General features: G+C 28.4%; 2 protein-coding genes across 6 annotated transcripts in view; both read left to right on the top strand.

Moving 5' to 3' along the window:
• Positions 1–7,266, top strand: part of LOC122634862 (caveolin-3-like) — a 152,259-nt gene extending 144,993 nt beyond the window's left edge. For 2 of the 5 annotated variants that reach the window (XM_043824247.1, XM_043824246.1), the window contains exons 3-5: positions 4,468–4,626; positions 5,660–5,839; positions 6,999–7,266. In XM_043824247.1, coding sequence (XP_043680182.1) covers positions 4,474–4,626; positions 5,660–5,839; positions 6,999–7,196 — 531 coding nt within the window. In that variant the 5' untranslated portion in view covers positions 4,468–4,473 and the 3' untranslated portion in view covers positions 7,197–7,266. Of the gene's footprint in view, positions 1–1,917; positions 2,051–3,459; positions 3,568–4,467; positions 4,627–5,659; positions 5,840–6,998 lie in introns of those variants that run through there. The other 3 variants (XM_043824250.1, XM_043824248.1, XM_043824251.1) reach the window with 3 other exon arrangements.
• Positions 7,267–8,426: 1,160 nt separating this feature from the next.
• LOC122634861 (glutaryl-CoA dehydrogenase, mitochondrial) lies at positions 8,427–11,082 on the top strand. The gene is made up of 8 exons (XM_043824245.1): positions 8,427–8,577; positions 8,733–8,765; positions 9,046–9,414; positions 9,474–9,603; positions 9,792–10,014; positions 10,093–10,322; positions 10,452–10,612; positions 10,923–11,082. The coding sequence occupies exons 1-8, from the start codon at positions 8,511–8,513 to the stop codon at positions 10,988–10,990; spliced, it is 1,281 nt and encodes a 426-aa protein (XP_043680180.1). The 5' UTR covers positions 8,427–8,510; the 3' UTR covers positions 10,991–11,082.
• The last annotated feature ends 2,598 nt before the right edge of the window (positions 11,083–13,680 follow it).

Genomic DNA, 13,680 nt, shown 5'->3' with positions numbered 1-13,680 from the left:
TAGTACAGTGGTATAAATAGTATTTATATTTTATTGTAAAAATACGAGCATAATGGAAATTATAAAAATAAATTTATATTTATACCGAGAGTTTCCGATCATAAAATTGCTGTTTTATTTATATTTTGTTTCTTTTTTATATAGTTAAGTGCAACGTTTAAAAGGTAGAGCGTAATAATATCGATATATATATATATATATATATGTGTGTGTGTATATATATATATTATTAGTTGTTATTAATTATTAATATTATTGATAGTTACTATAAATAATAGCGAGCTTGGTTTTATGATTCATTCGAAGTTACAGTTTGAAGATTATATTTAATAGTATAAAGAAATTATAAATTATATTAGCATAGATTATTTATGATATTTAATATGAATTCATAGTAATATTTATTATATGTATATGTGCGTGTATAAATATATTTTTTTTTATTAATTATATGTATAATATTATTTCTTTATCATGTTTCTATTCTTAAACTATTTCTGTTATCTCCTTTATCTATTTTTATTTTATTTCTATATTGAAGAATATATTTTAAAATGTAAATATAATACTTTAGATTATTATTATTATTATTAATTTTTCGTTATTATATTATTATATAGTTTTTTAAATACTATTAGAAGATTATTATTATTGTAACATCTCATTAACGACTAAAATTTAATAATTAATAAGGATATTAATTATTAATTTATATGATTGTCATTACATTTCTATTATACAATGGAATAAATAAATTATTATCTTTATCAACTAAAAGAGAAATAAATCTTCTAATTTATTATAAATTGTATAGTATAATGCAGAAACCTATACCGTGTGAGAAGTAGAACAGTTTCATAAATTATAATAAACGTAATACTAGCGTCATCTAATGGAATTTCTTCGAACTTTGTTCACGTTTTTTCAACAGTGTAGTATTTTTCCACTAGATGTCAGCACAGTAAATTGGAAGATAACGAGGATTACTCGATTATCAGCTCTGTACATTTTAGAAGAAACGAACTAAAATTTAAAACTAATACAATTTTTCATATTAGTTCAAGCACACGGTATAGTCTATATATAATTATGTATTTATTATACATATATATATATAATTAATATATAATTAAATATATTATTGAAAATCTAATAAAAAAATTTCTACGATTTACAACTTAATATTTAATTATCAATCTTAATAAAACCAATTTATTTACAAGTTAAACACATGATTTCTAAAATTTCTAAAATTGTTAAGCTTCAAATTCTACTTAGTTTAATTTAAACGAATGCCTTCATACTTGTCTGATTAACTAATACTATAAATTATTTTATAAACGACATCTTTTCCATCGTAATAAAATTTTATATAGAGAATCTATTAAAAAATTTATATTAACAATCGAAATTAAAATAAAATATAAAAATTAACAAACCCTTCATAATTCTATTCAATTTAGATTCAATGAAGGATCTATTTTATGTTATACATTTTTCTCTTACAATTTTATATGTTTTAATCGTATTCTAATCTTTACTAATCGTAATGTAGGCAAAAAAACTGATAAGCAAATCATCGATTGGTCGTCGTAATGAAGGTATAATAATTATCAGAAAATCGTTCAATGTCGCGATCCTACCTGACATTCACTTTCGTTGAAAACGGGGTCATTGTACTCTCTCTACGTTGAACGATATATTGTGGGGGTGTAATTCTATAATGACATTAGTGCGCATGCGCGTTGACCGTTGTCCACTTAGAAGCGTTCGCTCTTTATGCTCTTTCTCTCTCTATTTCTCTCTGTCTCTCTCTCTCTCTCTGTCTCTCTCTCTCTCTTTCTCTCTTTATTTCTCTCTCTTTCTCTCTGTTTCTCTTCATTTCAATCCACCTGCGTTTTAACCTACCCTTTTCCACCTGCGAAACTCGAAAACATTACAAGAGAGCAACATCGAACGATTGTTTTACGTTTCGACGCCTCGAAAATACAAAATTGAAGAAAGAAAAGAATCGAAAAGGAACACGGAATTTGGATACAAAAAGAGAGAAGTAAGTGAACATAATTTTTCTATAAGATAGGTATACAAGAGGGTGAACTGTGCCTAACGATTGATTAGAAATCAATTCGTTCTTCTTCAAATTCGTTCTTCTTTTTCTTCTTCTTTTTCTTTTCTTTTCTTTTATTTTTTTTTTGTACATGATTTGTTTGTAATTCTCTTTTTTTTCGTTTTTATAATTTTTCGTTTTTATATCCATATGAGAACACTTTATATGATTAGATTTATTTATAAAATATTTCGTATAGTTTGTATAATTTTCGAAGAAATTTTTACTGTCTAATTAAAATAGTCTTACGTTGTCACACGAAGTATGTTTTGTGTACGTGTTTAGAACGTTTTTGTTTTATAAATAAAAAAAAAAAAAAAATAAAAAATTGTCAATGATTTATTTACGCTCGTCATTGGACATCATTTTGATTTCGAACATTTTTATTTTACAAATAAAAAGAAACAACATTATATGCACATATATATATATATATATATATATATATATGTATATATATATATATAAAATAAAAATATACATAAAATGAATAAAATAAAATAATGAAAGCACGATCTTATCACTGAGCTAGTTGCTAAGAACTTAAAAGTAAATCCAAATCTTGAAAAAAAGATTAATGTATAATAACAATAAATATATTATATCGTAAATGTATTAGTCGTACAGGTAAACAGTTGCGTGTGAACTGTTAAAACCTTGTGAATTATTAATACAACTTGTAGGAACTTTTTCTAAACAAATACGGAAAACTTTTTGTAATCGATTTTTCATTAAGCTTCGCACTTATTTAATAGTATTGCGTAGAACAAAACTTGACGAATCGTCTTGTTTTGATTTTAATAATTAACATTCCGTTTATAAGCCTAATTTATTGTCCTTTCATTAAAATAAATAATGCGATACAAACAAAAAAGAAAAAAGATAATAAAAAGAAAGATGTCGATTCTATTTTTTTTTTCTTTCTTTTCTCTTATTTTGTTCTTTTTCTCTTTGATAAACATTTGATTGCACAGTCCGTAGAATAGAAAGATTATATTGAATGAAAAAAAAAAAAAAAAAAAAAGAAAAAAGAAGCAAAGAAGAAAATTCCATAAAAGACAATTATTTTTTTCTTTCTCGAACAAACATTTTTACTTTTGATTAATAAACGATATCTGGCACTTACATATATATTATTTTAATAACAGCATTTTGCTTTATCAAACTTTTCATAAAAAATTGAAAAAAACTAATATTGTAGAATATTTTTGGTCAAAGTACACGGGCCTATATAACCACTTCTCTACGTCACACTTCGATTACTTCAATATCGATTTTCTGTACGAAAGAAACCGCGTATAACGCGCGTGACACTTAACATAAAGAATTTACACTTTGTTCAAGAATTGTCGCTTCAAGTCGTGAGACATATTCAATGTGTGAACTTTGTCACAGACTCTTCGAGATCTAACTTTGTAGAAACTTAAAGGATAAGAAATTTTCTATCAAAGTACACCTACGTACGTATATACATACATCCATACATATATACATACATACGTACGTACGTACGTACGTATATACAGTACGTATGTATATATTTTTAAATCAAAGAAAGAAATGTCTGACATAGCACCAAACACGTAGACTTTACAATCCACCAGTTTTAACTTTTCGCGAATCGATATCTTGCGATTATAACGTTGAATTCAAGGTAGCACACGCGAACAAACACATACACACACACACGTGCGCGAGCGATTAAGTTTCATAGCCTTACCTTTTTCCGCATACCACGCCATCGCTAAAACACATTTTTTTCTTTTCCACTCATTCGTAAACTGGATTGGTCACAGTACAAATCGTTAATACGATGTTCTACTGATCACACTTTTCCCAAAAGAAAAATTCTCCGAATATAAATTCGTATGATAAAATATAATTGTTAACATATCGATACGGTGCAATTGATTTTTTGACGAGATAAAATTAGAAATAAAAAAAAAAAAATAAATAGAAGAACGTGAGCTTGTAAAATTCGAAATTACACGAATTTATTAAACGAATTAATTAAATGGATTAATAAAAAGGTCGTCATTTCTTTCTCTCTCTCTCTTTCTCTGTGTGTGTGTGTTTTTTTGATACTTCAATGTTTCGAATTGAAAAAAAAAAAAATCGATCGAAAAAACGGATCATCGTGAAATCTCGTTCGTACGGTATACTCTGGATATAATATATTATTAAAAGAAAATGATCAATGTCGGGATACTTTCTTGCGTTTCTTCGTGGCCTTAGCATTCACTCGCGCTATGTTAATGCCGTTCGTGAGCGCACTCGCAAAGAACCCTTTGATCTTTCTTAACTGTTTAAATTTACTCGCAAACAAAGATCAGGTTTACTCGGGCAAGTTTTCGTGTTAGGAGAGGATGTTGGCTAGATTCAAGAACGCCTGTCAGTGTGGAACACCGAAGTGCAACTTTCATCTTCCAGGAATGGAGAAGCCAGAATCATCCGCCGACGGTGCCAGTGCGATGGATCTCGAAGACAGGGATCCAAATAGTCTTAATCAACATCTTCAGGTTAATTTAACTAGCTTTTATTTATTTCACAAGTTACTTTATTTCATTGTTCGATAAAATCACAGAATTTCAAAATAATTAATATTTATTTATTTATTTATTTATTTATTTATTTACTTATTTTGAGATATTAAAATGATAATGAGACATTAAGTGATGAGAAAAAGGATTAAGATAATTTTTTTTTATTTTTAGATGATCTTTTTTTTTTTGACTCTTTAGTTTTTCTTATAGAACACCCTGTATTTTGTTTCCTTTTTTATTTCTTTTTATTCCTTTTCTCAAAAATCCTGAAACATTCAGATACGTAGGAGTATTTCTTTCTTTTTGTTTTTTTTTTTTTTTTCTTTTGATTAAAAGAATGAATAAATAAGATACGGAGAGATAAAATTTTTAATAGGTCGACCATTTCAGTGAATGATTATTCTCCTTTCTGGAAATTTTTTATGTTTTTCATCGGTTTAGAAAGATCAAATCGAAAAATATAAGATCAAGAGAAATTTTAAACGGTTTAAACTATTTAATGAATATGATTTCTTTTTTGAAATTTTCAAATACCAAAGTTCAAAAGTAAAAGATCAATATATATATATATATATATATATATATATATACTACATCAAATAATTTAAGAGCAGAAAATAATATAATTTTTAATAGTTCTTACGAAACACATGGAATCATTTTTCTCTTTTTAAGACAATTGATCAAACTATCTGATCAAGTAATTAACAGGAAAAAAGAAATAAAAAAAAAAAAAGAAAAATAAGAATAAAATATACACAGTGTTCCATAAGAAAGTAGCGTTCCATACGAAAGGGATAATTCACGTAGTCCTTTGATTTACTATTATAAACTTTTGATAAACCTTTAAATAAACGATGATTATCTTTGATGTAGCGAATGACATCTTTGATATAGCGAAAATAAAATTTCAAGAAATTAATGCGCTTTCGAAAATTCTTTATTATCTCTTGTCGGATCTTTATGAATTAAAAATGATTAATAAAAAAAATATTGCTTTTACGAACAGGTGATGTGGGACGACGTGATCGGCGAACCAGAAGGCATTCGAAGTCCGGAATGCGCTTGGCGCTTGAGTGGCCACTGTTTTCGTCTTTCGAGGGGTTGCTGTTATATATTTCTCTCGGTCTTGGTCGCACCCTTGCTCGCACTTTGCCTTGGTTTTACGTTCGCCTGCCTTGCGTTCGAGGTAAGCCTTTAGTCGATAATAACTTCTTCTCTCTTTCTCTCTTTTTTTTTTTTTTTTTTTTTTGACGTGTCTATTTCCTTTCACCCTCTCTACGATCGATTTATATGCTCGTTTGTGTACATTGGTGGTCCGTCTATGTGTATTGCTTCGAGAGTATATTTGCAAAAAAAATGTAATATTATCCATATCGTTCGTATAAATTTATTTCAACCATCGATCGTTATTATTTAATTTTTCTCCTCATGGAAATTTTCAAAATTCTTCTTTTTTTTGTCTTTTCTTTTTCTCTCTTTTCTCTTTTTTTTTTTTTTTTTAATGAATTAATCGAAATGATTTCTCTGTGGTGAAATGCGAACGAAATTATTGAATCTTCGAATCTCCATCACATGGCAATTATTTTTTCGAATATTCTTCTTTACGTTAATTATTCAAAAAAGGAAATCTCTTTCGAACAATATGGCTATTAAAAATTTTTTAAACCACGAGATCTCTACCTTTCCATATTTGTAAATATTTTTTGATTTTCTATTCATTTGCTACCATTGTTCGGGTTTTTATTTTAAATTAATTAATCGAAAAGTCTTTGTGCGCAACTCGAACGCCAAGCCAACAACAAAAACACGAAATTTTATACTACACAAAGTGTATTTGATTTAAATCTCGAATAAATTGCAAACTTTGTCGAATAAATAATCGAAAATCGAATTCTTCAGACGAAACTCGCACATCAATCAAGATCGTTGAATTCTCTCTATTTTCTTTTTTCTTTTTTTTTTTTTTTCTTTAATTAATTAACAGAAAAATCTTTATATGCAAACCTCGATCCATCGAGGAAGATAAAAAAAAAAAACATGAACATTTATTGATTTGCATTATTTATTTAACTCGTTCTTTTTTTCGATTTCTTTCTTTTTTATTTTTACATTAATTATCCTAAAATTAAATTGCAGAATGAATTTAATGAATATCTCATTGAATTACGATATTTCTTTAAATCTTAATTCGTTTGATTTAATCAACTTATTAACATTATTTTTAATACATCCTTTCCATTCCTCCAAATGTTTTATTAATGTCAATCAATAGATACCATTCTATATAAAAATGTGATCAATATATTACGTTAACGTAGACGTCTATATATCTGTACTTTTTTTAGCATATATGGTGCGTCGCTCCTTGCCTTCGAGTATGGAAAATAACATGCGCAGCTACGAGAAGCTTCTTTACAGCTTTCGTTCAAGCCATCGTTAGACCTGTCGCAGACGCCGTTGGATATCTCTTCAATAATATACGCGTTCTTAATCAAAAATTACCAGACGGTCCCGAAAAAAAGGACGACATTCTTATAGTCTGAGAATATATTTCCAAGTTTATCATAATTTTTTCTTTTAACACATTACGGACAGATCATATATATATATATATATATATATATATATATATATATTATTATATATAATATTTTATTAAACAATATATATATTATATGAAAATAATATATAATATTAATATATGACATATAATATATTTTAATCCAGACCAATTACAAGTCTTTTGTTATAATCAATGATCATTGATCATTGATCAGACATACGAATTATTGATGTATTAATAGAAGAAAAAAATTAATTTAAAAATATTTAATATAAAAAATAGCTCTCTCTCTCTCTCTTTCTTTCTCTTTCTCTTTGTCCTAGCTATAAATAATAGTTAGCAGGAAAATGTCTGATCCGCAATGTGTTTAAAAAAAAAGTCAATTTATCCGTCCAATTTAGACTGCCGTGTGCAATGAATTTCGATTTGACAATGGAGTATTAATACCTCCAGCTATTAAACAACGAAGAAACATAATTCATGTAACATTATCTTAATTATATCAATATATTTTATAAGGGTAATCAATCTCTCAATCAAAGATTGAAAAACTTTCGTACAATTTTATCGCACTCTCATATTAAATTATTAAAAAAAGAATTTATAATTCGCTGTCCGAATTATTCCAATTATAAGAATAATAATTTTAATTGAAAAATTAGTGTCATCTATCTTCTAGAAATTTATACGTGTTTAGTATCTAATCTCTAATCATTATCAAATCTCAAATACTCCTGTTACCAATCATTTGTATAATAAATCATTAAATAATTGTAATCTTAAGAAATGAAATGTGTATATAGATTAATTCGATAAAATAATTTCTTATGTTATCAAATAAACCGACGATCTATTCATCTATTGTATTCTTTCATTTTGAAATAATTCCGAGTGGGAAAGTGAGATCGATAAAAGAGTGAAAGAGAAAAAATATGATAAACAAATAAATAAATAAATGAAAGAGATGAATGAACAAAAAGGAATCCAGCAGCTATTTTTAAATTTATATGAATGATAACAAAAGAGATTTTTTCGATTCGAATCGTAACTCTACTCAATGATATTTTAAACGTCGTTGTAGATAATGGGTCGGTAAGGCAGATCCCATCCATTCGACTTAATGTCAACGAAAGTTCAACGATAAGAATACGAATACGATTATTGACATTGACAGAAAATACATATCACATTTATCGCTACTGTTTGCGATTAGATTTGTGTCGTGCATAAAAAAATTTAATAACGTTTCTGATCTGAGATCAACAAGTCAGTTCTCTACCGGATACCCGACAAGATGGCTGCTCGCGTACAGATTAGATTTCTGAAGTGTCCAAGTTTGTATAAAGAAATTTTCAACAGACGTATCCTTTTCGTGACAATTTATAACGATTATTTATCTTCTCATCGCGATACATAGATATATATATATATAACACATATTGTGAACTAATAAATTTTCTTACACGTAATTGACAAATTTCTATGTTCTCCTTAATGAAAGAGCATATGTAATCAGGGATCTCCGTAGCTTCGTGCCTACGAAAAAAAAGTAAGTCATTTTTCATAATTTCGTATCGTTTCGAAAATTCGCTAAGATGATTTCATTGTTAAATAAAAAAAATAAAAAAATAAAACAAAGTAAATAAAAACATTCCTACTGTCGCGTTATTTTATCATCGTAAGTATAGATGGCAGAAGTTATCGGTTAACGCTCAATCGGTAACATCATCGTCTTTATCATTTATATATTCAATCATTAACTCGTATTAAAATCAAATGGAATTAATTTTTTTCTTTTTTTTTTTTTTCTATTAAAATTATTCATCCAGACACGTTTAAATGGGAAGATCCATTCGATCTCGAGTCTCAATTAACTCAGGATGAGATTATGATAAGAGATCAATTTCGAAATTATTGTCAAGAAAGATTAATGCCTCGTGTGATCGAAGCCAATCGTAAGGAACATTTTCACAAGGAAATCATTAAAGAGATCGGTTCTCTTGGTGCTTTGGGTTGCACTTTAAAGGGTTATGGAGCTTCTAATGTATCTTCGGTTGCTTATGGACTTCTTGCTAAAGAGATTGAGTCCGTCGATAGTTCTTATAGATCATCGATGTCCGTACAATCGTCGCTCGTTGCCGGTGGTATATATGCGTACGGTGATCAAACACAAAAGGAACGATTTCTTCCAAAAATTAGTAAGTTATAATAATCGGTGTACACTATTCAACAATAATATAATCATCTGATTTTGTAGTTACCGGAGATTTAATAGGATGTTTTGGTTTAACCGAACCGAATCATGGTAGCGATGTAGCAGGTATTCAAACTAGAGCTGTATATGATTCCAATAAAAAAGTTTACAAATTGAATGGAAGCAAAACATGGTGAATATAAAAGATATTAACAATATATGGATATATTTTTCTAAAAAAAAAAAAGAAAAGAAACTTTACATCTATATATATATATATATATATATATATATATATATATATATATATTTGTATGTGTGTTTGTGTATGTAGAACAAATAAATAATTCATATCTTATTTAATATGTTTTATAAAAATAGGATTACAAACGCACCCATAGCCGATATATTGATCGTTTGGGCAAAATGCGAGGATGAAATTATTCGAGGGTTCGTAATCGAAAGAGAAAAAAATCAAAATCGATTATCCACGCCGAAAATCGATGGAAAATTTTCATTGAGAGCTTCCACCACTGGGATGATATTAATGGACAATGTCATAGTACCCGAAGAAAATTTATTACGGAGCGTGGAGGGCTTGAAAGTCAGATGATTTACGTTAACTAATGATTACGATTAGAATAAAAAGAGAAAGAAATACATAAAGATTGTTTATATATAGGGACCGTTTAATTGTTTGAACAACGCTCGTTTCGGTATATCTTGGGGTGCATTAGGAGCAGCTGAAACTTGTTTTAAAATAGCAAGGTCATATACATTAGAGAGATCACAATTTAACAGACCTTTGGCTGCTAATCAATTAATACAAAAGAAACTGACCGATATGATGTGCGACATAGCATTTGGTCTTCAAGCTTGTTTACGGGTTGGAAGATTAAAGGACGAAGACAGGTATGTTAAAGAATTCTAATCTCGCTCGAACGATCTCGAATTAATCCATCCATTTGTAATTTTTCTTTTTTTTATTTTTCTTTCTCTTTTTATTTTTCCTTCGATTCCGTTATCTCTCTTTCTTTCCAGGGCTAACCCCCAGATGATCTCTATGTTAAAGCGAAATTCTGCTAGCAAAGCGTTAGAAATTGCCAGGACCGCGAGAGACATGTTAGGTGGTAATGGCATATCGGACGAGTATCACGTCATTAGGCACGTGATGAATCTCGAATCCGTTAACACTTACGAAGGTAGGCAAGAGAACATTTTGACGTTAAAATATAGTCAGTTTAAATCGATTATCGCGTTAAGATTAATGAAACGTTTAATATCGATGACTCCAGTGAAATTTTATATTTCCCTGACGTTACTTGCAAAATCCAAATGCTAATGTACTTACGTATCAGTGATTATTAACATGCACGACTTCTATTTATATATACATCTATATACACATATATATATATATATGCACGTGTATGCGTGTACGTGTCGTGTAATTGTTATTGTTGTTGTTGTTTTTATTTTCTTTTTTTTTCTTATTCTTTTTCTTCGATATAGGTACTTACGACATACACACTTTGATACTCGGAAGAGCGATCACCGGATTAGCTGCCTTTGCTGGATAAGATATTTTCCTCCGTGTTATTTCAGCCAGGAGATGTGAGAAAGTAGTTCCACCTTTAAAACTGTTGCAAAGTTATTAATATGTTTTTTTTTTTTCTTTTGTTCTACTTTTCCTTTCTTCTCTTTTTTTTTCTCTTTTTATCTCCTTACCTATTTTTTTATACGATAACATTTTTTCAAACACAACTAATAGTAACGAATAATAGAATAATAATTTCCTTTTGTTTCTTCTTCTTCTTTTTTTTTTTTTTTTTGCTTTTCCTTTTGTTCGACGTAAAAATTTATTATACATTATTACTACTCCATATGTAATTTTAAATAATCACGTAAGAGAAAATATATTTCTATACGAAATAACAATTGATTATATTAATCTAGATCATTACCCGAATTAATAACACTAGAAAACGTAATTTAATAATTTATTATTGCTCCTTTATTCGCCGTATTCTTTTCTTTTAACAACATTTTTGTCAATGGCTCGTTTTTCTAATATAACGTTTTGTAATGCAACGACAATTTTTACTTGACGAGCCGTTTTTCGTTTCTTTTTCTTTTTATTTCTCCCTCTCTCCCTCTCTCTCTCTCTCTCTCTCTCTCTCTCTCTCTCTTTCTGGTTTATTTTATTTTATTTCTTTTTTTTTAATGATCATTACCATACTCTAGTAACTTTAACGTACACGAAATCACAAGAGTCAAAAGCGTAATATCGAGTATGTAAAAAGGATGAAATTAATAGCAAAGAAAACGATGTAAAGTTTAACAAAAAAAGATTGTCAATTTGTTATCACGTATTTTGTTTATCGAAAAATTACCTGTCGGATATGATTCTTTTCTTTTTCTTTTTCTTTTTTCGTTAAAAATTAGATAAACGATATTTATATATATAATATATGTGTGATCATCGGTTTCGAGATAAAATGTGTTCGAATAATTAGAGAAGTATGGGATACAATAAATATTTCGAGAATACATCGTATTACACACTATGATTTACTGGTCGAAATGATATTCTAATTAAACTATTATTTACAGTCGATAAGTGTGATCTAGCTGTGCCTTCTTTTTTTTCTTTTGTTATGTTTTGTTTTTATAGCGATTGGTTCTAGCGACATATCACCTGATTATTATATGTTTTATATATATATATATATTTCTCTCTCTCTCTCTCTCTCTCTCTCTCTCTCTCTCTCTCTCTCGCGCGCGCGCTCGTATGTGTGTATGTTCTCTTCGCTTTCTTCGTCGTCTTTTATCAATTTATTGTTCGTGTCTCATCCTTCTTTATGTGTGTATCTCGTTTTTTCCTTACACACACAATTCCATGTTTTTTTAATTTTATTTTAATAATTATTAATTTCCTGTAACTTTACAACGTCGAAAATGATTTTCATTCATACTCGATCTAATAACTAGGTCTCCGTACAAATATAATATATATTTATGTATATATATATATATAATATATATATAATATATATATATATACATATATATTATATATATATACATATATTCAGTGCTTTTAGACTAATTTCATACTAAATGAAAATATAAAAATCTATATTGTAACTACAATTATATATAAGGGTTAGTCCGTCTCGCAATTTAAACGCGGTCAGAGATCATTTCGTATATACATACATACATACATACATACATATATATATGTGTGTGCATGCGTGTATATACGAATTCGATATCGTGTGTGTGTGTATGTGTTGGTTTCTCTCTGTTTTTTCTTTTTCTTTTTTTTTCTTTTAATTTTCTTATACTTATTCAAAAAACAACATTAATAAGTACATTAAGTACATCTCCGAAAACGTGCTAAAACAACGAACTACGAATCCCTTTTTCCTTTGGAATTCCAAGGTGCATTAAATAACAAGACGGTCTATCTCACACGCTCGTACGAGAGTCAAGGAATGTCTTTTCAGCCATTTTCTTTCATCCTCCCTTCCACCTCCTCCCCACCACCTTTCTTTTTCTTTTCTCTTCTATCCTCGCCATTTCGCCATATTATTCTTTTCACATTTCCCTCTCTCTCTCTTTTTTGCACTTTCCACTCGTTTGCTCTCTATTTTTTATTCACCTTTTCGTCTCTTTTTCCTTTTCTTTTCTTTACTTTACTTTTCTCTGTTTTCTTTTTTAACTTATTTTCTTTCTTTTCTTTTTCTTGTCTGTTTCGTTCCGTCAAAAAGCACTTAGAAATATCTGATAATCACTGACTTGGTTCCGATAGTAATTTCCATTTATTTGACTAGATCTCTCATGCGTCGTACAACGAAGGCATCTATTTCTTTTCTTCCTTTATTATTTGCGTTTCTCTTTTCTTTTCTTTTTTTGCTTCTCTCTCTTTCTCTCTTTCTCCTTCTCTTTCTCTCTCTTTTTCCTGTTTTTAAATTCTTTTCTTTCTTTTTTGTGTCACTGCCCTTCTTATCCCTTTGTTCTTTTTTCATTTCTTTTTCTTTTTTTCTTGTTTTCTTTCCATAGAAAAAGGAAACGAAAAAAATACGATCGAACGGTAAAAACGCGATTGGTATCTCTTTCTTTTTTCTGTTTCCTTTTATTTTTTTCTTTTTTTAGAATTTATGACCACGCAGATTTTCGATTGATTAAAGCTTTGGAAGAAAATTTGTTCGTTCGAGTATCGTTTTTAAAAAATATTTTAACATTGTTTTAACGACAAGAAAAG

The sequence above is a fragment of the Vespula pensylvanica genome, chromosome 16 (assembly GCF_014466175.1).
Source record: "Vespula pensylvanica isolate Volc-1 chromosome 16, ASM1446617v1, whole genome shotgun sequence".
NCBI classification, from domain to species: domain Eukaryota; kingdom Metazoa; phylum Arthropoda; class Insecta; order Hymenoptera; family Vespidae; genus Vespula; species Vespula pensylvanica.
Note: the sequence above shows the minus strand (reverse complement) of the source record. Positions and strands in the feature narration are given on the sequence as shown.

What these genes read in the sequence shown, in the direction of transcription:
- LOC122634861 (XM_043824245.1), top strand. Translation starts at nt 8,511, where the DNA reads ATGGCTGCTCGCGTACAGATTAGATTTCTGAAGTGTCCAAGTTTGTAT. An exon ending in TTGAATGGAAGCAAAACATG is followed by an intron (nt 9,604 to 9,791) that starts GTGAATATAAAA and finishes TTATAAAAATAG; the next exon opens with GATTACAAACGCACCCATAG. An exon ending in AGATTAAAGGACGAAGACAG is followed by an intron (nt 10,323 to 10,451) that starts GTATGTTAAAGA and finishes CTTTCTTTCCAG; the next exon opens with GGCTAACCCCCAGATGATCT.